At 38.0% G+C, this 23,915-nt stretch overlaps 1 protein-coding gene across 5 annotated transcripts in view; it reads right to left on the bottom strand.

Moving 5' to 3' along the window:
- Positions 1–546: 546 nt before the first annotated feature.
- ntng1a (netrin g1a) overlaps positions 547–23,915 on the bottom strand; it is a 77,099-nt gene continuing 53,730 nt past the window's right edge. For 2 of the 5 annotated variants that reach the window (XM_056737743.1, XM_056737742.1), the window contains exons 4-8: positions 21,758–21,930; positions 13,923–13,949; positions 8,611–8,778; positions 5,881–6,015; positions 547–2,152 (exon numbers count right to left, since the gene is read on the bottom strand). In XM_056737743.1, the coding sequence (XP_056593721.1) occupies positions 1,890–2,152; positions 5,881–6,015; positions 8,611–8,778; positions 13,923–13,949; positions 21,758–21,930 (766 nt within the window). In that variant the 3' untranslated portion in view covers positions 547–1,889. Of the gene's footprint in view, positions 2,153–5,880; positions 6,016–8,393; positions 8,779–11,278; positions 11,324–13,922; positions 13,950–21,757; positions 21,931–23,915 lie in introns of those variants that run through there. The other 3 variants (XM_056737745.1, XM_056737746.1, XM_056737744.1) reach the window with 3 other exon arrangements.

Below are 23,915 nucleotides of genomic sequence, written 5' to 3'. Positions count from 1 at the left end.
CCAACATTTCATGTCTTCTGACACACACAAACGCACTTGAAATGTATAGATTCAGGCTATAAATCAGTATACATTTGATACAATTTTGCATATATGGACAAGTGTGTCTGATGCATCATCAAAACGAATCATTTCTATATAATTGTAAGGCAACAGTCTATAATCGTAAAACCAACTGTAAACGTTTCTATTTTAAACAAGACTGTGCGATTGATGGCCAGTTTACTCACAGGCAAGACCAACTCCATAAAACAGGCTCTCAAAGAGACATCGATAGCTGTTAATATTTAATTCTGCCCATCCGATAATGCGTTTCACTGAAACAAATCATTACTGTATTGAATTCAAGATAAATGGTGTGCGGAAATTTTGAGGCTTTAAGCATTTTCCACCCTTCTGCAAAGTATGCAATTTATATGCACGCGTTATATAAAGACATATGCAATAATTGATTACATTTTCAACGCAGATACAGATTTCTCATTTCAAATAAACAGACACGTGAAACAGTACAACACAGCTACGTAAAGTCCTTTTAAAGTTTTATTCACTTAAATTTTTCAGTGTTAAAGCAACAAGAAACATTTAGAATGTCCTTTGGTGTGATTTTCTTTTTTTACACTTATATACTGTATATATGCTGTACACATTACAGTATATATACCGTACGTAAACTGATATTCTTTGATGCCAGCACGTTGCCAATATAATTTAGGAAAACGTCACAATCCAACCGAAGGAAAAGAAATGCAGTTAAATAAATCCTCCGACGAACATAACCTAATATTTCATTCCCTTTTGCACCTCGATTGAACACACTTAAATGTTTCCCTTAAACACATTTCAGCAATAATACAAAAAAGTATATGTTCTACATTATTATTACTCTGTCAAGAAAATAACTTCTGTTTTAATACAAAAATTAAATACACTGATGACTGTCTATGCACTTCATCTGTTTGGGTGAAAACATACATCTTTGACCGTAGCCTTGGCAAACAGTCTGTCACGTTTCAGGGTTATGGGTTTCATTTTCGGAGGGTGAGGGGATGGGGGTGTGGGATTGTGCCACGAGTGTGACTGACATCACACGGACCGAAAAGAAAGAAAAACAGAAATCTTAAAAAGAAAAACATCATTCAGTCAGTAGGGGTTACAGTACACATTCACAGAAGCACGGGGTTGAGGAAGAGTCAGGGGGCTTTCGACACAAAGGACACTCTAAAGTTTTTCAGGAGGATGGGGTGGGGTGTCGGCGGGACAAGCACAGTTTGAAAGCGGTCCAAATGTGACAGTCTGAATAGATTTTCTTATATCCACAATGCACTGACAGCAAAGAATGCTTTATGTTTCTTTTCATGAGTCCGTCTCCATATTATTACTGCTCTCTTTATTTTAAACCACATTTTTTCATAACAGCCAGTTCACACAACCCAAAGAGTTTTCCAAAGTAGCCATAAGCAGTCTAGCCAACGTGATACCCAGAACGGTTCAGGTAGGGGCGACAGCTGACCGGTACATGCCGCTGGCTGGCTCCCGTTGCCGTGGTGATAAAGGGATGAGTCTGTCCGCTCGGATCCCTGTAGCTCTCTTTCTGTTGGGGGAGTGATTATCTATTATGGCTTAGTTTGCTTCTCTACTTCATGTTATTTGCTTTATGAAGCATATGCTCGGATAAATTCTATAAATAACACCTTGTTTTTTGTACTTTTAAAACGTTTATATGTAATCAATTCTTTATAAATACTATTTTATTGATATTTATTGTATTTTGTCTGTCATCCTCTTAAATTTCGCTTATTTGGGCACATTCCACTTGGCTTGCCGAGTGTCGGTGGGTCTGGTGCTCTGCTTAAACAGAAGAAGCTGGAGGTTGGAAGACCTGCCTCTCAAAAGACCGTGGTCCAGCAGACCTCCACCAGGAGTTTGGGACCCATCACGGACAGCAGCAAAAGCAGTATCAACGCAGGGGGCCGGAGGGAAGCCTGGCCCGAGAACGACTCTCTGCAGCCGCCCGGCTCGCTCTCACAGTGGGGTTTCTCGGCTCGCTCGCACAGCAGACCGGTGTAACCCGGAGGACACCTACAACGGACGTTTTTCTCGCACGTGCCGCCATTTTGGCAATGCAGGAGCTCGTCGTCGCACACCCGGGCTGTGGCATTGAGAGGAAGAGGGTCAGCAGAGACACACACACACAGGTTACACCCAAACAAGTATGAACACTTCTATGATTACATAGAGCTCTATCCTGAGATATCACATATTCATCTATCGCTGAAAATAGACAGAAATAGTCAATGCAAAGTGCAGGGAAAATATTGATTGAAATGAAGCACAAGTACAAAATTTAATATCATTATTAATAGAAATTCAGAAGTGAACAATATCGATAAAAAATTACGTTTTGATTAAACACGAGTAATTCAGAATGAATAGTTTGCATCTCCCTGGTGTTTTAAAGGAGTATTTTTATTCCGTTCCATTAATAGCGTTCACATGAAGAAAGAAACAATACTTCTGAATAAATCATGTACATGCACATGTACTAAAGATACCTTAGACAAGACAATGTTTCTGGCCATTTTCTTTTTCATTTGTAACATTTGAATAAAAATGTTAAACCAAAGAAACTGTAAAGAAAAGAAAAATAACACGGCTTAGCTTTCCCAAATCCCCCCCCCCTCATATCAGCATATCGGACATCAGTACATTTACCAACGGGGAAACCGAGGCCAGACCTAATCCCTTTAGATGCAAGCTGTTGAGCAAGCTTCAGGCAAACAGACCGCAAACTATCAAACCATCAGAGACTAATAAGAACTGATGAACAAGCCATGCCTCTCTAGTCTCTTTGTCTCTATAAGCTGCAGAGGAATGGTTCTATGAGGCCTTGTAGTGTCTGTTTAATGGCTGTAACCGAGCTATTTTTGGACAGACGGGGCTGACAGTAAAAACTGGATGATAGAGCGAGAAGGGGTAACTCTTCTAGTCATAACAGGCTGATTAGGGAGTTGGCAGAACTACACGGTCTCCAGTCTCTCTCTCCATCTCCTGTGTGGATAGGAACTGGTTGAGTCAGGGAAAAATGAGACCCTGTTTGTGTCCATAATTCCCCCTGTTCATCACTGCCTAGTCATTTTACGATGCAGATCAATTGCTACCTGGTGAAAACCCACACACGTACCACAAAACACGGCAGTCAGGCATTGTACCGGTGAGATGAACGAGCTGTTTGGATTATCAGTGATTAACACAAGAAAAGACTGAATGTGTTCGATTAGTGTTAGTCTCATTTACATTTGTAGGTTCTTGGATATAAAGTGTAGTTCTAAGGTATCTGCATGGTTGGATAAGCACAGATACAAACAACATTTATGGAGTGGAAATGCACAGAATATTGAATTCCATGGGTTTTAATATTTCATAATATAAATATGAATATATACATAAGAACAATAAGAACATCAACAATGTATTAATTATCATTAAATAATAATAATAATGATGAAGATGATAATAATAATAATTGTTGTTGTTATTATTACTACTATTATTGCTAATTCACTTTTATGGCAAAAGAGAAAAAATGTATCTTATAATAAACTAGATGAATTTTTTTTATTATTACAATAATATACCTCATTAAATTGTTTCTATTAGAAATCATTTAATATTTAAATACAAGCGTAAATTATCAAATTAATACTACTTCTATCAATGTTACCAACAAATAATAATAATAAAGTAACCATGATTTTTTTTCCAAAGTGACTTAAAAATGAGACAACATTTAACATTTGTCTAATAAAGAACATGGCCGTCAAATGATCAATCGCGAATATCAAATCCAGAATAAAAGTTTGTCTTTACATAATAATTATTTGATAATGCATTTTTTATTCTGAATGTCATTATTAATAATCATTTGACAGCCCTAAAAATAACTACAAGTCACCTTTAGTTGCCTTTAATGTATTGTTTCATTGGGTAAATGTTTCTTCCTACAAATGAAGTAATTCTTTTAAAACTGGATCGCAAGACATACTGACTGTACTGAATGTTTGGTGTTGACACATCAGTGTTACCAAACTGTCCATGAAAAGGACACTACAAAGAAAAGCAAGTAATTGGTGTATTGTGCCCTAAACGGCTCCCTTTTGAAGGAAAATAAAACAAATTGATCGATCACCTTTTCCACAGCTGTGGCCTTTGGCAGGAGTGTTTCTATATCTCGTCTGAAGACAAGTTTCACAGTCTGGCAAGCAATGCATCTCTCACGATTTTCTATGGTTCACACGGTGCATTCAACTCTTTCTGAGTTTCCGGTTTGATGTCCCTCGTGACCAGGTGAATACGTGGAGACTAGGAAAGGCCTTTCAGTGATTTATGGCATTTATGAGTGCCAACAAACATGGACAATAGATCTATTTGCTCACTGTGCAATTGGTTGAGAACATTGTTCATGTGCAACACACTGTTTAACCTCTACAGCCTATGCTATACTCTCTACAGGCCTTGTCCAGATAGAATTTTCATGGAATAAATATGAGCACCTATTTTAAAAGACCAACAGAAGGTCCTTTCAAAGCTCTTGAATGTTCCCATTTAAAGCTTGTGCAGAAGGAAAAAAACAGGCATGGATAGCCTCCAACCCAACACGTTTAGAATTTACCGGCATGTAAATAAACCCTAATAAGAGAATAAATCGAGGAATTTAATGGGTTTGCTTTTGATAAGAGGGATAATATTTATCGAGAGCGACAGAAGATTGCACGGTGCGGCGGAAAGCAAAGGCTTATTTGAAGAAAGATTTGAGCTTTAAATACGTACAGCAAATAGATCTGAAAAAAAAACCTTGGATTTTTTTATTTTGCCGCAACATTTTGGCCTTCGAGACTTTGCAAAATCACAAGAGCTTAAATCTTTTGTATAGGGTATGATGCTTTTGTGTTGATGACGGCACTAAATTAAAATGATTGTGTGCTTTGCCATCTCGCATACCATTGGCTGAAAATCAGTCACATGGTAATGCATCATCATGCTGGTGGATAATGGATGTGCATGTAAAGTCTCCCGGAACAAACAATAAAGGGAGCATCTGCTCATTTGCACCAAACCACATTGTTGACTTTAATCTTGAGACACATACGAGGGTGCAATTTTCTGCTTCTCGCAATAACCCGTGACATAAATCTGCCTCACAACGTTGCATTCAGAACTGACTAAATAGATGCACCAAATTATCAATCTCACATTACATGCACCTTCCTGTTCACTCTGGCTCAACGCCCCTTTGTGTTGTCTGTGGCTTTGGTAAATGTTGACCTTTGATTCTGGAAGCCCAAAGAAGCTCATAGCAGTGAATACAAATCAATGCTTGACCTGCAGATCGTTTAAACCACGATGCTCGGAGCCAAAGGAGAAGCACCAGCCATCGCTGCATAGCGTTAGCACAGGCATCACACATTCTGCTCACTCCAAATATTAGTTCAGCTGTCTGCGATCATGCTCCCACGTTCTCACAGATCACGCATGCGCAAACACGCATGCATGAAATTCTGCAGGGATTTACTTGCATCGCTTCGTTATGTTCTGTAGAAAACGTCTACTTTCTATTCAAAAACAGTGTTAATAAATAACAATTGATGCTGATTTCTTCAAATTCAATCAAAACTACATAACAGGGGCGACTGAGCCTCTGATGGAAGTCGGTCCAAGTTCTTTTCCGAGCGCTGTGAGCAAACCAAGCTGCTCTTTTGTAGCCTAAAATACAGCAGCAGACAGACAGAGCAGGGAGAGAGGAAGGGAGGGCGAGAGAGCTTGTGAGAAAGAGAGATAGCGAGGGACCAAAGCTGCATGTTGGGTGAAGGTTCTACTTACATTTGCAGCCATTGTCCCACAAATATCCCGGTAGACACTCATCGCACTTAGCCCCTCTTGCTCCTTTCTTACATTTACAATATCCTGTGCCATTACAGCGAACATTTTCTGAGCCAAAGGGATCACAATTACAGTCTGTAGAAACAAGACACACACATACACATAGTGGAGAGACGGGGTCTGCGCTCTTCAACCTCACGAATAATGTTTCTTTGTTTTCTACACATACTGCGCTTGTGCCACTAAATGGGCCTCTGCTGCCTCCTTCATGCATATTGCTATTCTACAAAAGACAGATTTATAACCGGCATCGCTGAATATTTACCTCACGTCTACCATTTCAAAGGAACGAAATGAGAAGCTTCAGCTGGGGAAGGTGAGTGAGGGTGGAAATGAGACAATGGTATTTACTACATGGATATTGTGAATGTTTAACGTCTTGGAAAGGCCATAATGTGAAAGCATAGATGATGTTTTACCGCCTTTACTGAAACATTACATTGTACATGTTAAACAGTGCTGGGTTGCTCATATGATACGTTCATCCTCCATCAATGGAATTGTTTACAGGAGACATTACTAGTCATTTCTGAAGACGCTAAGCTTATAAGATGTATTAAATAAAATGTATAATATAATATTTAAAAATTAAAATTAAATACGACAATTTTCCAAAAAAACATACTTATTTTTTCTTTGTAGAAAAAAAATCTAATATTAAAAACTTTCTTGAACATTTTCTATGATAAACCTGTTTTGATCAGTGGGTCATAGGGATGTAACAATTCATTCAGCTCACGATGCAATACAATTCACAAGAACGATTTCACGATACAATTTTTTCGACAAATAAGAAATGAACAAGTGCCCTTTATTTTTCTCAAATAATGCACATTTATTTATTTCTAAAATAAAAATGTGTTTTGCGTCAAACAACGAAACTAAATTGCCATTTTAAAACTAATTCAAAATCAAACAAAAAATGAATAATACAAAAGTCTCATTAATATAAACAAATTTGTCTGTGCTTTTCCAAATTAGGATTTTTATTTATTTAAAAAAAGTATCAGATATTCTCGTTTTCCAAGTTTGTAGTAAACACAGCGGACCCTGCTGTTCAAAACATGTAACGCCATTCGTTAAACATCTCAACTCGTCAGATATTATAATCGATTTTTAACCGGCTCACAGTGAATCGTTACATCCCTAGTGGAAAATGTGTGTCAGGATATTGATAGCAATCTAAAACATAACCATTAATATGAAAATCATCAATTAATCAATTTTCAATTCAACTATTGTTTTTTTTAAATACACACTAATATTTTAAGCCGCCCAGAGCAAGAGCCAAGATAAACTATTTTTACATCATATGTGTAAATGCAGAGCCTTTAAGTGGGCTACTTTTAGCAAATGCATTAAAGCTCATTTTTTATTAATGCTTTGCTAAAATGCCGTAAACTTCTCCAACGAGTCACCTCTCACATATTTGTCAGTTCTGTGTGTCTCTTCTGACTACTGATGTTGTTGGGTGGAGGTCAGAATCTGTCACATGTAACACCTAAAGATGTGTGTAGGTCTAAAGCCGTGACCTGCTTCTCTCTTAGCATGTCTCTTTCTCCCAGAGTGACATATGCAGCATGCAGCACCTTTTTTCTGCGGGTGTTAGTCCTTCAGACACCTCCACAGAGAAGTGCTATAGTAGACGTCACCTTTGTCACACAATGACACTTATGTCTAGCTTTTTGTCTGTCTTGTCTTTCATTCTTCCATCCACTCTTTCTATTCATTTTGCTCAACTTTCTGTTACTTATTCTGTTATCTTTCTTTCTTTCTTTCTTTCTTTTATGTTCTTTCTTCTATCTTTTTTTTCCTTTTCTGTCTTTCTTACATTTCTTCTTTCTTCTTTGTCTTGTCTTGTCTTTCTCCCTCCACTCCAGCTGCTTTTTTTGTCACTTATTCTGATTTTCTTTCTTTCTTTCTTTTCTCTTTCTTTCTTTCTTTCTTTCTTTCTATCTTTCTGTCTTTCTTTCTTTCTTTCTTTCTTTCACGTTCTCTTTCTCCTTAATATTGTTTCCTTTTTGTCTTTGTTTTCTTTCTTACATTATTCTTTCTTTACATTATTTCACAGAGGAATATGTTTTAGCACTAAAGATACTTCTTACAGCTCAGGAGGCTCCAAAAAACTAAGTAAACTTTTTTATTTATTTATCTTAAAACAAAAACAGACTCAAATGAGAGAATGCACAGTTATAATATAAAACTATAATATTCATGTGAAAGAGCACAATTGAGTCTTGATAATATGAATCAATTCTGAAATCTGTACTTAATGCAGAATTACATCCTGGAAAAGCACAGCTTGTGACATTGGTGAAATCTCTAGACACCTTGATTTTCAGGATAAAACCCCCAAGATCCAGATACTATGCTTAAACGTCTTATTGCTGTCTAAGAGAAACAACTAAGATATTACAATTTGCATTTTGATTTTTAACACTTGATGATTTTGTGCTTGTGGATCTACGCACAAATTTCATGGAATCAATGTGGTGCACAGACGCATGCGTGATGAGATTCGGGTGACGGCAGTGGGATGGAAAAACATAGAAAAGTGGGTGAATGGATGGAAGATGACAGAGCGATAGAAGGGAAGGCCAGATGGCAGATTCGGGGAGTATGTGATGTGCGATAAGCCATGTTTGTGGATGGGAGGTCTAGAGGACTGACCTATGCAAACATTCACATCGTCCAGCTTGGCCGAGGCATTGCGGTAGTATCCAAGCTTGCACAGCTGGCAGTGCTGCCCCCTAGTGTTGTGCTTACAGCCCACGCAAATGACGGTTTTCAGCACCTCGATGAAACTGCAGCGATTGGAGTGACTGAAGCATTCACAGTCTTGCAAAAAGGGGAGAGAGATGGTAAGTGTGTACGAGTCGTGTTGGTGCCATCGCATGCCAGGTTTGGATGGCCTGAAACAGCAGAAGAATGGCAGGCACTGCTATGGATTCAGCCAGCGGTGTTAGATCACGTTAAGATGAATGGAGAAGCGGTGTTGTTATAAGAAATGTTTGCCTCGAGCACACCACAGCGATGGAGAAAATAACACCAAAATGTTACATGGAAACGACGGGGTACAAATAAAAACACAAGCAGATGTAATTTTCAACCTCGGCAGAATGCAGACGCACACGCTGTTTGAAATTTACATCCGCAGTATTTATATTCTATTGCTCAGAGAGAGTTGTCTCATAGATGATGGAAAAGTGCAGTGAAGGAGCTGGAACTTTGAAACACAGGAATAAAACAATGGCTTCTATTTTCTACACCCCCGAAATAACAAAAGCACTCAGGTCGGAAATGGGTACACAAACTGTATCCTCTCCACAGAACTTCTGCCGTAAAAATGAAAGACAAAGCATTTTTTTCCAGTATTGATTCTGTCATCTCCAAAATGAGAAATAGCACAACCAAATCAGAAATAACTTCCTATCTATTTCCCCATAGCCTCAAAAAACAACGTTTATCCAGGACCCGCAGGAGTTTGCCCTAGTTTCAAAGTGAAGTTAAATTTCAATGCTTGGATGCAAACATAAGCAGATGCCCTGCATACCAGGAACACCTGGTCAACCAGCGGTCCAATGCCCTCTACCAAATCTTCTACCGCTCGTCACGGACAGACAGTTGCACTTATAAAGTCCCAAGTCTTTACCCCTGAGTTGATGCGTGGACTATCGGGAGAAATGGAAGGATTGGTTATCAAGATCTGGATTGAGGTCAGGCCTCCTCAACATCCCTTTCCTCTGTCCCGTGAGTCGAGGAGCCAGATCGACATATCTCCTGTAAAACGATCTCTAAAGCTGCCTGGATGTGTCAATCATTCTGTCTGGAAAATGGTTTAACAAAAAACCAGACTGAAGTTCTCGCCTGTGGAATCATTTCAGATTCTGTGTTCTCATCTGAACGTGGACCTGCAACATCGACTGTATACGACGCATTAATCCAACATGATGCTTCCCCTCTGATTCATCAAGTTAAATCTTTGTCTCTGTGATTTCAAAGACTTGTTTTCCCAATGCATTCAGGCATGTCAGTAAATGCGACCGAGCTTAGAAACATTCAACAAGGATAGCTCGAAAACAACAGAGAGAAAAACACACTAAGCAAAAAGGGAAGGAATTGATATTAAATTTTACGACGAGTTACAGTACTCAGTTTTAAAAGGGAAAGTTCAATCAAAAATGGAAAATCCTGCCATCATTTATTTACCCTCGAGTCTATCAAAATGTCTTCATTCCAGGGAACACAGAGTTCTTGGACAGCATTGACTATCATAGTATAAAAAAATCAAAACGGTAGTCAAGATTGCTTTCCTACATTCTTCAAAATATCTTATTTTGTGTTCAACAGAACAAATACATTTATTACGCAATTGTTCCTACTATGGTAATCAATGGTGGCCAAGAACTGGTTGGTTACAGGCATTCTTCCAAATATCTTCCTCTGTGTTCATCAGAACAAAAAAATGTAAACAGATTAGGAACAACTCAAGGGTGAGTTAATGATGACAGATTTTTATTCCTGGGAGACTTGTTCCTTTAAAGGGCGAATGGTGGGGGATGAATTTGACGAAACACATTAATATAAAGTTATTATATATATATATATATAAGAATCATAGCCCTCCTACCTCTCTTACTGTTTGCAACTTGTACAGTAGGAACGGTTGACAAAGCAACTTGAGGAGCTACTAGACAAAATAAAGATAAAAACAGAAAAAATAAAATAAAAACAGAAATCCCAAATAATAATATAAACTTTAGTCTTTCTTTTCATAAATAGAGACTGAATGCAGTTAGTTATCCTATTTCGGTGTCATGAATAATAACGCCTTTTCATCATAATCGACGCACAAAACACATTGTGTATGTTCTATTCCCTGCAGGTGTTGTTGCTTGGAAGTTTTGACGGCCGTGTAAAATGAATAGTCTGAGTTGCTGGCAGAAACTGCTCGGCTGGCATTAGAGCAGTTGAGCTTCGCAGGTTTCTTGTGTGAGAGCTTGTAAAGGCTTACGACTCTACATACTTTCCAACACAACAGCAGAATGCGAAGCTCAGAACAATCCCTAAATGATCCGCTCATGCTGCAGTCAAAAAAAAAGCCCAATGGCAACAAAGACCAACCCAGGACCCGTATCAGCCTATCTATACTTATCATTTGTATGTGTGCAGATGTGCATGTCTCTTCTACGGCCTGAACATGTTTTTTAAGGAATGCAAAACAACTTAATTAAGGAAAAAATCTTCCTTTAGCTGGATCTTCACTCCTACAGCAGCCTATAGAATTATTTTGAGAGTCAGATTAAGAAATTGTATCCAAGTTGAAAATGGACCCTACCTTGATTTCGGTTAGCGACACCTAGGGACGATATGTTCTGCCGAACTGCATGCAAGCAGGAGAAATCAAGAGTTAATTGAATGCACGGGCTTTCAGATGCACTAAGACGGGTGCGGCTCGGACTCATGTACACATAAACAGCTACACATCATATTTCCAGATGGGTCATTCATAAAGGTGAGCTGAGAACAAGCAACCTACAGACCAATCACAGATCTTCTCCAGAGATTGTATGTAATTGAGCTGTGTGTTGTGGGTTACTCTTAATAAAATGGGAGATATGAAAAGAAGTCGTGTCAGTCTTTTGGAAGGTGACACTAGCCTTTGTTTTCATTTATAATTGTTATAAACAATTTGTGATGTTTTAACGATCATTTTGAATGACATACAAAGCATTATTTCCTTTGAGGGTGGAAATATTACGGCTGGGAATGGAGTCTCAATCTCAGAGGCAGCACTAAATTGAGAGGACCGAGCCAAACGCTCTGACTCAAACATACTGTATGTGCTGCTTCGTGGTTGACCTTAGTGTGTGGGCACGTGAAACGAAGACGAAGGGTGCAGGAATTTCAGTGAGGACACGTCCACACAATTGTTTTTGGTTCACGGAGACATAGAATGGTGGTTTGGGGATTCAGAATGCATGCACACGCAGAATACTGACTGAAGGAAACCCATCCTGAAGACCCTTTATGAAATGACCTCTATGTCCAATCACATTGGGAGAAATGACTTTTCCATGTGATTTGCGGAATTCCGTAAACACAACTGAGTTTTCAGTTCAAGCTCCAGTAATATTTTACGAAATTAAAGATGGAAAATAAAGGAATGAAATTGTTAGATTAATAAGATGAGGATGTGTCAACATCATAAAGTGAAAAGTGTTTCTCTTTCGTTAGATTAGCATTTTTAATAAAAAATACTGATTTATCTAATAAAAAATAAAATAGCATTATTATTGTTGGTATAGATTTGTTAACAAATTTTTAAACAGTGAGTAAACGTCAAATATAATTTGTCAACAAATATTCCAAAACGTAGTTTTATCAAACTAATCTAATAATCAGAGATACACTTTCTTTTTTTTACAAAATCCATGTTTTTCGAGAAAGTTGTCTTGTTGTTTTTGTATTCTGTGAGACACTGAGAGTGGGCACACAGCAATTGGCAACAATTTTTGATGAAATCTGTCCTCAAAATGATAGACAAATCCAGCCGTCCCATCTTGTTATATTTCATGACACTAACACTTCCGAGGGCCAGCGTCAGGCTTCCCGTCAGAGCATTATAATTAACATAAAATGTTTTCTGATAAAAATTGCATCAATGAGAAGTGACAGATTTTAATCAATACCACGCCATCAATGAAATGCAATTCCGAGGAGTCAAAATCTCCTCCTAAAATATACATTTTGCCTGCATTAGGCAATTCTGGCTCGCTTAATAAAATTGAAATAAAATTGAGAAAAGTTAATAAAGAAATCAATTATCCTTAAGCAAAGCTGAGGAAAGGGCAGTGTTTTCCTTCCAAACGGGGCGTAACATCACTATCCTCAAGGACAACTCTTTTTTTAAAAGCTCTCTCTCTCTATAGGTTTGTAAAGGTGTAACAGTGATGGACAGTTTTTATGGATTCATCCCTTTTCTGGTGTTAAAAAAGCAAACAAGATTTTCAAGACCCTGACTGCGTTGCGAGTGTCCTCTCTTTGTGTCATTCTAGATGGAAATTCACCATGAAGGACAATAAATGGATGTTCATGGTACAGCAGCATGTGGGAGGGTTGTTTGAGCTCATGCAATAATGTGTGTCATACGCCATGCATTACAGCCAAACACACAACTCTTCTTGAAGGGTGGGAAGGGGCGGAGGGGTCCACTTGGTATGGCCTTCATTTCTGATTAAATCTGCTGCATTAGTATTATGTTACATTTTGAGTTTTGTAACCAATTTTGATTTGTCATCAGAGCTCAACAGATGGTCAATGGCAACACAATGTGTAAATCAGACTCCATTAATTAATAATTCAGATGTGCAATGATATAAAGATGTGTCTATGATATAAATTACAGCGTGTATATTCGTCCTGGACCCAGGAGAAGTAAGGCATGTGGAGAAATATTATGAGCTCTACATGCATTCTGACTTGTTCAATATCTCTTTGGCTCCGGTTTTCCTATTCAGCCTTCCTGATCCTGTAACTTTATCTGTCTGCCAGCTCACAAGCCCTCTGGCAGGACCAGATAATAACACACGCCCGCAATTCTCATATTAAAATGATCTTTTCCTCTTTCTACTTCTGGAGGGGTCCTGAACTTCAATAAGGCCCTGTGCTATTTATTTCGAATATATTAAAGAGAAAACAACGGTATTTTATATGCATGCAAAACACTGGCCTTTGAAATCAGCTCCAGCATTTCAGAATTAATTCTTCCACAACCTTTTATATGGCTGGAAGCAATATTGCCATTGTCTAGAAATCGACTCTTTTATAATTAGCACATGTACAGTCGCACAGTTTTGTATTTGATGGAGCAGTTGAAAATCAGAAATAAAAGTTTGACCAGGAGGGGACCTGTGGAGAAGTGAGAAGCAAAGCTGTGCATGTGTTTCATGTTGATTTAGAGCTATGAATTCTTTACTTACTAACTGGCCCGACGCTATTTGGCAGACCTGAAAGAGAAATGAGAGAAGAGATTTATCAATTGACGTCTGAACTGTCATTTTTATGTTTTTAAAATGATAACAATTACTTTTTAGAATATTAAAATGATATTAAGCAATCAGATAACCAAAAAATGGTTCCATAAAGAACCATTAACATCCCAAGAACCTTTCTGTTTCACATGAAAAAAGGTTCTTCAGATTATAAGACGGTTCTTTAAAGAACTTTTGATTGAATGTTTCTTTGTGGAACCAAAAATAATTATTCTATGGCATCACTGTGAAGAACCCATTAAGGACACTTTTTCAAGAGGGTATGATCCTTATAAAAGCAACACATTATTTCATGCAAAATTCTTTTTTTTTTTAAAGTTATTTTACAGTTTTAATTAACGCAAAATATGTTCTGGTGTTCAACCAGCATTCCCAGGTGGTGTTTGGCCGTGACGGATCAATCGGTCAATGTACTTGTGCGTTTTGAGAGCAGCGAATGGTGGATTTCCTCGGGAACGCAGGAGAGCTCTTGGACATAATGCTCTGGTGGCGGAAAGGGATGTGAACCCACGGCCCTGCCATGTGCCATCGATCCAGTGTGCAGCGTCTAATCTCTCCCCCTGATCTCTGCTTCACATGGACAGTTAAGAGCCAAATTTATGACCTATTGGAACGAGGGCTGAGAAATGAGTGGATAAATAAAGACCGCAGGCTCCTCTGAGAAACATGTGTGCACACAGAGAACACAATGTAAACAAAATTGAAAATCATGTCCTGCTTTCATTTTCTAATGTATTAATACCAAAAGAGTCCTTAATAAACAAGTTTTTCAAACTTTCATGCATTAGATTTACAACAACATACAGTATCTCCAAACAGCATCTTCAGTGTTATACAGCACCCCTATAGCATACTCGCCACTTAGCTCTGAATATATGCAGGCTTTTAGTATCCGTGTTTGTATTCATCCTTGCGATTCATGTAAGTGCGATACGACCTGGGCTTTAATTTATTTATTTATTCATATCTCCTGGACAGTCGTCCGCCTTGAGACGGACGCAAAATATCATGTGTCAAGTCATTAGATTAACTTTCAATCACAGCGTTTTCCAAGCCTCTTCACCTGCTGAAACTCTCCATTATGTGAATCGAATTGCGAAGCCTGATGCAGAAAGGCATTAGGCTGCTTATGTTTATTGCAAACGCTATTGATTTTTAACATCTGAACTTCTACACTCTGGGGTCACTTAGTCTCAGAGATCAACTGATCGCAGACATGAGTATGCGCACATACACACACGCACGCACAAACACACACACACACACACCTACACACGCATGTACACACACAGTTGTGTGCACACAAAATATGATAGATTTGCTGCTAAATAAATATTGTATGATATACAGTACATATATTTTTACACTTTACGTCCACTTGCTATCTGTCCAGGGTTTACACTGCCTGTGCCCTAAAATACTGGGATATGCTTCAGCTCTTGAGATCCTACACAGGAAAAGTGGATTATGAGGGTGGACTTTGCATATATCATACGCAATTTATCCTGTTAAATGTACCATTTCTTTGTACATCGGTGATACATATAAAATATTTCTTTACTAGCGGTCAAAAGCATTAATCGCAGTTAATAGATTTCAAAATAAATGTTTGTGTTTATATAATATATGTGTGTGTGGTGTATTTTTTTTATTTGTATATATGGGTATTTTAAAAATAAGCCGTACGTGTGTCCTATGGTGTGACAGCAAACACTTTGAAAAGAAAATGTTAATAATATAATGTTATGTTATTAATATTTACATTTATAATACTTTTTTATAAATGTTGAAATTCTCCCAAACTTCTATCACAAATATTGTTTCTATTTTAATTTTTTTGCAGAAAACGAAAACTGTAGATACAGTTCAAAATAAGACAATATACTCTGTATTTTTGAGACCTCAAATACAGCAAAGATAACAAGTTAATTTTTAATGCAAGAGTAATATTTCTACATGTATTTAGGCAGTTCAAAAATTATTTGATTTTATTTAATAACATTGAATATCACAGTTTTCATGTTTTTTTTTAAGTAAAAAAATATAGGCTATATACATGTATATAAGTAATATATATTTATATTTATACGTAATGTAAATTATATTTAAATATACATTTTCTATAAAATATACAATTATGTAAAAAATATACAAAATGTATATTAATGTAAATATTTGTCACATACACACACATTAATGTGTGTGCATTTATATATGTAAATACCGTACATATAAATATACATGGAAAACACTTTATTTAGGAATCGATTAATAACGATTAATGGATTTGACAGCACTATTCTATACATAAGATTCACTTTCTCCCAAACAAGCAATTATGTTGTCAAAATACGCCTACTGTGTTGTATGACGCTGCACAGAATGATAAAAAATAATACGCCTCCAGGGGGGGGCAGGAATCCACCCACACACACCTAAACACATGTTATAGTGACAGTTAATTTTTCAGGCTTCCTCCCAGAGGTTGACGGGACGTAATTAACCCAACCTGGGCAAGATACCAGATCTGTCCTGCCCTACATAACACATTCACTCGCCTGCCAAGTCATCCAGCTTGAAGGATTCCCACCGGACGGCATGAAAATTGTGACGGCTTCCCTTTTTCCATGTTTAAAAGCCAATCTGTTCCTGAACCGCCCACTTCCAAAGCCAATGAAACAATACCTTCTGCAAAAATGTCTGTGACTTCTTGTTTTCATATCACCTTCTTTAAAAACGGAGCTAATTAGAATTGCTGGTGGCCTCATTATTGTTGTTCTGGTAGAATAACATTCTGACCTTCACAGAGTCTCATCTGTTTGCTTTTTCCGTCCACCTGGACATTCCGGTAAAGCTTATCTACGAAATTTCTACCCTAGGCAAAGTTGGTAATTACTTTCACTGGGCATTTACATCTCCTGGCTATCCATCATCCGTTTTCTACCCAGGACGTGAGCCGTGACAAGCACAAGCAACCGCGTGGGGCTCAACACGGAAGGAAAAGCGACAACCCGAACACTGGACCAAACCGAAGTGATTCGGTGGATCTTTAAGCCCAACATCTGTTACAGTAACGGTCCGTCCGTCTGAACGTCTTGCAGGGCAGAGTGAATAGATTTGTATGGAAGATGGTGAGTATTAAAAGCGTCTGCGGTGAGTCACAGTCACATTTGAGATTCCAGGAATCCGACGCAGGATGGAAAATCTTGAGATGGAAGAAACAAATATTTGAAAGAGAGATTACCGTTGCGGCGGCACTGAAAGAGATGTGAAAAAGGCAGAGTAAACAAACCAGGTCTCAAGGGGGAATAAGGAGAACATAACACAAAACAAAGAAAGAGAGAGAGAGAAAGAGAATGAATAAGAGAGAGAGAGAGAGAAAGAAAGATAATAATATGGTTCTAGAAATGACACTATACGCGAGTTGATATGGAAATGGAAAGTGGGGGTTGTTGAATGCGTGCATTCAGGGTGGAGATGTTGAAATGAATAATTAGATAACACAAACGATACAAATAACTCCTCTTCTGGGAGAAGACAATATGACCACCTGGCCCTTCAGATAGCACTAATGAGAACATCCGTACGGTACCAAAACAGGGATTGAGGACATTCTTAATCACACTTGAAGAACGTTCATGTTACAAAACAAGAAAGGTAAACATCTTCTCCGGAGCACAAGGAGGAGGACAAGGCGGAGCAGCGTCGGAGAATTGTCATTTTTTCCCACCATGATGTTCTTTAATCTTTTAAATTTGCGTGTCTGAGAATATAAGTTGGGGGTGGAGATAGGAAGCGTACAGCAGTTGTAGTTTCAGCTCAGGAACGAACCGTTTGATTCAAGGACGCTGAACAATGGCAGGGAAACACGCCGACATCTGGCAGCACCGTGCTTATGTACACTAATTAAAAAAACAAAATCAGCCATCAGTACATTATGGCACCGCTGATAATAATTTACTCTCATTGCAACTGTCATCTCCAGATGTGTCGGGCTGTCTTACCTAGCTGGGCTGAACGGAAGCAAATGAGGTTTTATGAAACCCAGGCATGATATTCGTGGCTCCCGCGTTGTTTGCTGAGTGGAATTTCGTGTCAGAATAATTAAATGTTAAAAAGCTGTAAAATCAATAAGTGGCATAAAAGCATATATCATGTTCGGCTTTTATCCTCACGGACTGAGGTCAATGAGAAGCGATAAAACCTGTACTGAAACAGTGTCGGGACAGATCTCTGTTTAAGTGCTTTGATCGAGAGTAATTTACAAAGCCGGACCGGTTTGATTTGAAGTTTCATTTGTGCACTGTAATCCTGCCAGGACAAGAGGAATTAGTCTGTAAAGAAGCCCTGTCTCGGACCACAGAGCACTATTCGGCCGAGAGCGTGGGTGGAAAACAATTAGCGTTGCTTGCTAATCCCCCTGTCAGATTTTTAAGGGCTTCCTGATCTTCTGTTTTTAGAATCTGAGCCGCAGCGATCGCCCTACAGTCGCTGTCTTTGAAAAACAGCAGGCGGGGGGGGAAATCGGACCTTGTTTTGACTCAACATCGAGAAACCCTACATCATTCTGACAACCCATAAAACACACAAACATTAGTCAAGTTTAAGAAGGTATTTTGGATTCAGATCAGCACAGGGCAAAACGTTGTGTCTGAGTCACGAACCCCCTCTTCCAGGAGGGAGAAAATGGGGTCGCCCTCATCACTTCTCCTCCAGCCGACAGCAGAGATGGTCTGTCATGGCTAATTCTCCAACTGATCGCTCTCAGACTCGCCGTTCCGATGTGAAGCGAGAATCTAGCCACTGCGTTTAGCCGGAGAGCGATACCCACTTTCTTCTCAAACTCAGTTTTTTTTTTTTTGTCGAAACCCACAAGGGGTGACCACACCACCCTCAGCAGAGTCTGTACAAAACAGGTGACATCACTCTTCCATCCTGTTACCTTGTTGGACAGGTTGCTCAAGTTTAAATACTGTTTCTATTTGCCTTTTTTGGCAGGAAATGAAAACGGGAGAAACATGTCAAAATTACCTTTTTTCAGACCTCAAATACTGCAAAGAAAACAAGTTCATGTTCACTTTTAAGCAATACAACAGTTATATTTTTACATGTATTTGGAAAAAGTAAAAAACAACCTTTTTCATGTGTCTTGTCATTCAGTCAGTCTTTCACATTGCTGTTGGATGACTTTTTCACTCCTGAGGTTTGTTTTTGTTGAGATTGTACAGACTGGAATGACCTGGGGTTCGTTTCCCGAACAACAACATAACTCGCTGGTTAACCACCATAGTACGATTAATCATTGGAGAAATTAACGTTGTAGTCACGACTGTTTCCCGAAACCGTAATATTTCTGTCGGAGATCAATTGTTTCATCCAAGTTGGTTCAGCAATCCAGTTGATGACGCCAGACAGCTGAAGGAGTAATGACGTCTACTAATAAATACGTACAGATCGAATTAATTGCAAACTCTTGCTGAAAATAAAATACATTTAATTTATGGTGTACTTTTGTTATCCTGTTTGTGATATCTGTTGTTATATTTCACAATATTTAATTCATTTTTAAGTGTACTACTATGTAATTCCGCTCAGGGATTCCCCAGGGTCCTAGCGAACGCAGATCTTTACAAACAGCGCTTCTATTTCCTTGACAAATTTAAAGATGTGCAATTAAATTTGTATATATTTCGAGTGATGCATATGGAATGCACTCCATGTGTGTAGCTTCCTTACTTTGATCAAAAGCTTGAAGGATGTAAGGCTAGTTGTCATAATAATAGGAAACGATGCTTCTAGACCTGTTGTTCCAACCACGTAACTTTGCGATGCTGCTTGCGATTGATCGTTGGAACGATGGTTCTGGTAAACATTTAAATCGTTGAACAATGCTTTTGGGAAACGCTCCCCAGTACATCTAGAAATGCTACATTAATGAACATTTGCAATGGTCTTTCATTTTATCCCATGGCTGTATATACAGTAGCTTTTAACAATTAAAAGTAGCTGCACAGGGATGAAGGACCATAAAGACCACAAGAAAATCTAAAAGTACTATATTGGCAAAATCTATGTTGTGTTTCATTGTGTTAGTTACAGTACCTACTGCTTATCATTGTTTGTAATTACTATGCCAGATGGTGGCCGTGTCAAGCATATTTCAGTTCAATCATCTGTAATCGGTTTTAAAATGAAAAAACGCTTTCTTTTGCCTGAAATATTGCTATAGCTTAATCCAATTATCTTTAATCCACAGGGAATAAACTAGGGGTCTGCCTTTTATAGCATTATTAAATTATGGATTTCTCACTCTCCTCACGCAGGACTATAATAATGGACTTTAGGATGAGGTTTTGTTTTATACTGGGCTCAAAATCTGAGCAGATTTTTTCAATAATGGCCTGTCGATCTCACTCCTTCAAAACACTCTATCGGCGTTGTGGGGTACAACAGCTGCCGGGGGGCATACGTCGCTCCACTCGTGCATGCGCTCTCACACACACACACACACACACACACTATCCTGCACACAGCTGAAAAAATGACACTCCTATAGTTTGGCACATACACAGTTTGTGTGCTATGCATGCTAAGGTCATATCTGTGATACGTAGCACTGCTTTGATCCCAAAAGCATACGGTGAGCATCTAATAGTGTTAGTTTACTTCTGGATACACATTCTGCGTCTTGGATGGAAGAATCTGTCTCCTGTCATTTGAATTAAACTGCAGTGGTGGTGTAGTCCCCAGGCTGGAATTATAGTACAGACAGCGCTGGGTTTCTAAAGGCTAACTGTCCTTCTGTTTTAACATTTGACATACAGTATGTGACTGCTGCTTTTGTTAAAGGAAGGTCCTGCATCTTTCTGAAGAAAACAAACATTACCGTACCATTTTTAGGCCCACATGGTTATGGCATGTATTTTCATTCTGTCGTTATGACCAAACCATGGTGATTATCTTAGAAAGTATTATTATTTAAGTATAATTTCTGTATCATTCAGTATCAAACGTTTAAGACGACCACCCCCCACCAAAATCAAATAGTATATAGACTACGACTGGATTTAAACAAAGACAACGAAGATAAACTAGGGCTGTCAAATCAAATAATAATGATTAATCAATAAAAAAAATTGTGTTTACATAATAGCCTATATGTGTGTCGTTTATAACTATTTGTGTATACAGTACATGAATATATAACAAATACATGTATAAATTCATATTGAAATACAGATTATACTATGTATAAATAACAAATAATTCTTAGATAAATACATGTATATTTGTGTATTGTCATACGCATATAAATATACATTTGACAGCCCTAAATTAAAATATTTATTTTGTTACATATATCACTAGTGGTCTTATATTTTTGGATCTTCATGCAGGATATTAAGATCATGATAATAGTACCGCCACACCTTTTGGGTCGCTGAACCTGTCCAGTAAAGAATAAATATTTAAGAATTCAACAGAACTGAATCAAGTAAAAACCAAGACTGTGTTCTTAAAGTTTAGAAGTGACGGTGAACGCTCGGTGACAGAGTACCTGAGAAGACCTTGTTTTTAAGTAGAAGTAGGGTAATGGCTTTTGAAGAGACACCATGAGCACATTGTGATAGGTAGGACAGCAGCAAGAAAGATGGTTTACGGTCAGAAATAAGGACATGTGCCTTGTTATCCGCACACATAAAGCCTGTATTGTTCTTTCCAGTAAGTGGAATAGGAGCCTGTGTGTGTGTGTTTATACTCACAGATATTTGCTGTGCCCTTGGGGATAGGAAGATAGGATCCAGCGCTCCAAGCTCTGGCCTGATAATTCCTCTTACAGCGGCCGCAGTCGGGCCCCGTGGTGTTGTGCTCGCACTCGCAAGTCAGTTTCTCTTTGTCAAAGATGCAGCTGTTGGCGTGAAGGTTGCACTTGCACCTGTCGTGAAAGAAAAAACAAGGAGGAAATAAAACATCTGCCCTTGTGGATTTTCAATTGCGGAGTTCAATTACACCCGAGAGAGGGGAAAAATTGGAACCAGCACTTAGAGACCAGAGTGACCTTGTAAATCATTTGCATTTCAAGTAAACGTGCATCTGTATGTGGTGGTTTTTCTGAAATGCTTCCCGAAAGTGACTTCAGAACCTTGAACAGAGTGTCAAGGATTCAGCAAAATACACATCATTATTTTTCTCTGTTTATTCTATTTTTTCTCCCTCTCGAAAGATAGGTTATTTATAATTGTCCCACTGGAGAAGAAATAATTACAGACGGGTCAAACTTTCAATGAGACAAAGAAAAGCTGAATAATCTATGAAAAATGGTTTAGGAAATACTGTACATGACTATATAAGTGTGCAAAAAATATAATGTGGCTTTAATATAATCTTAAAATGAGTCAGTTGCAAAAGTTTTGCAATAGAATATACAAACACAAGTGAGACTTTTCTCTACTAATGTTAAGATTTGATTATTTCATTATTGTTTTTCATATCGATGAATATTTTATATAAACACCAATAAATGCCAAAGCACTTGTAAATGAATGTACCCGTTTTAAATATTTACTTTTTATTGGTTTATACATCCACTATACCCGTTATGTGAGCATTTGTCTCACGTCCACACAGATGTGATGCAAGCTTGCTTTTCCAATTCACTCTCTGAAAATTGATTCTGTATGCAGAATGTCAAAAGATGGATTTGGTTGCATAGCGCTGTTGTGACGGAAAGCAATTGTAATTTTGTTTCGTGAACCTGTTTTTTCCAGTCAGAACAGAGGAGTATGACTTAAAATTGTGTTTATGTGCATATCTACAATTTGAGTACAAAATAAATGACCTAAATCCGATGAAATTACCCTAATATGCAAAAACAACATAACTGAATTTTTTGTTTTTTTTCTGTTATGGTTGTATTGGTTGCAATGTGTATTAACACAATAGTTGTCTATGGTATGTTTCCATTTTATACACAGCAAAAAGAAAATATTTAATTGTACAGGTTTTGCTTATACCTGTGGGGGGCCACATTGTTGAAAATGTCCTCAAAAAATCTAATAAAAAAGTGGAAAGAATGTTAATAAATATGTATGAGACTTTAAATGTAATGTCAACTTTAGGTTTAGATAAGATATAGGTAAGGTAAATAATCTATAAATCTATGAGCCATTATTACTGAAATTGTTTTCCTGGTACCTCCCATGCTTGATCTGTAAACATGGAAAAACAAATTTATTGCTATTTAAACTATTAAAGAATTTTAATTCCTCTAATTTGAATTATTCATTTTTGTTTGAATATACAATTTCCAAATAAAAGAAAAATCCAAATACAAACTCTAGGTATAAAGAGCACACTGTGACTTCTGTGATCTGTGAGACATGGTTTATACACGAAGCAAACTCTACCCACACTACAAAATGGTATAACCAGAAATTCACATCGCAACATTTTGATGACAAAAATACTGACTTTACTGCAAGGTAAAAAAACATGTCAGGATTTTCCTTTAAAGTTGCTCACCATCATCCTGACAGATTAAAGTGACACTGCGGGAAATCAAGAGCTGTAAATCAGCCGCCTGTCTTTGATCTACTGCATTCCAAGCTAAGACTCCGCACGGATTATGGGCATAACCGGGCTCTTGATGTCTGCTGTCTCTCCCTCTCGCATATGTGTGTGGTCTGCTCTGCGTGAGCGTGGAGAAGCATTATTAAAACCATTAAAGTGTTGTGTCCGAAGAGATATGCGTGCAGGAGCTGATAAATGTGATGCATCGAATCACGTTTCCAAGTGACAAATGACTGCTCAGCCGCTGCAGGTATACATGGGCAGAATAAATGAGAGGGCATTATTCTCCAGACACCCTGATTTGCATCTCATTATCTTTGAGAGTTTTTTTTATATTTAATTTAGCAGAAG

Source organism: Triplophysa dalaica, chromosome 23 (assembly GCF_015846415.1).
Source record: "Triplophysa dalaica isolate WHDGS20190420 chromosome 23, ASM1584641v1, whole genome shotgun sequence".
In the NCBI taxonomy this organism is placed as follows: domain Eukaryota; kingdom Metazoa; phylum Chordata; class Actinopteri; order Cypriniformes; family Nemacheilidae; genus Triplophysa; species Triplophysa dalaica.
Note: the sequence above shows the minus strand (reverse complement) of the source record. Positions and strands in the feature narration are given on the sequence as shown.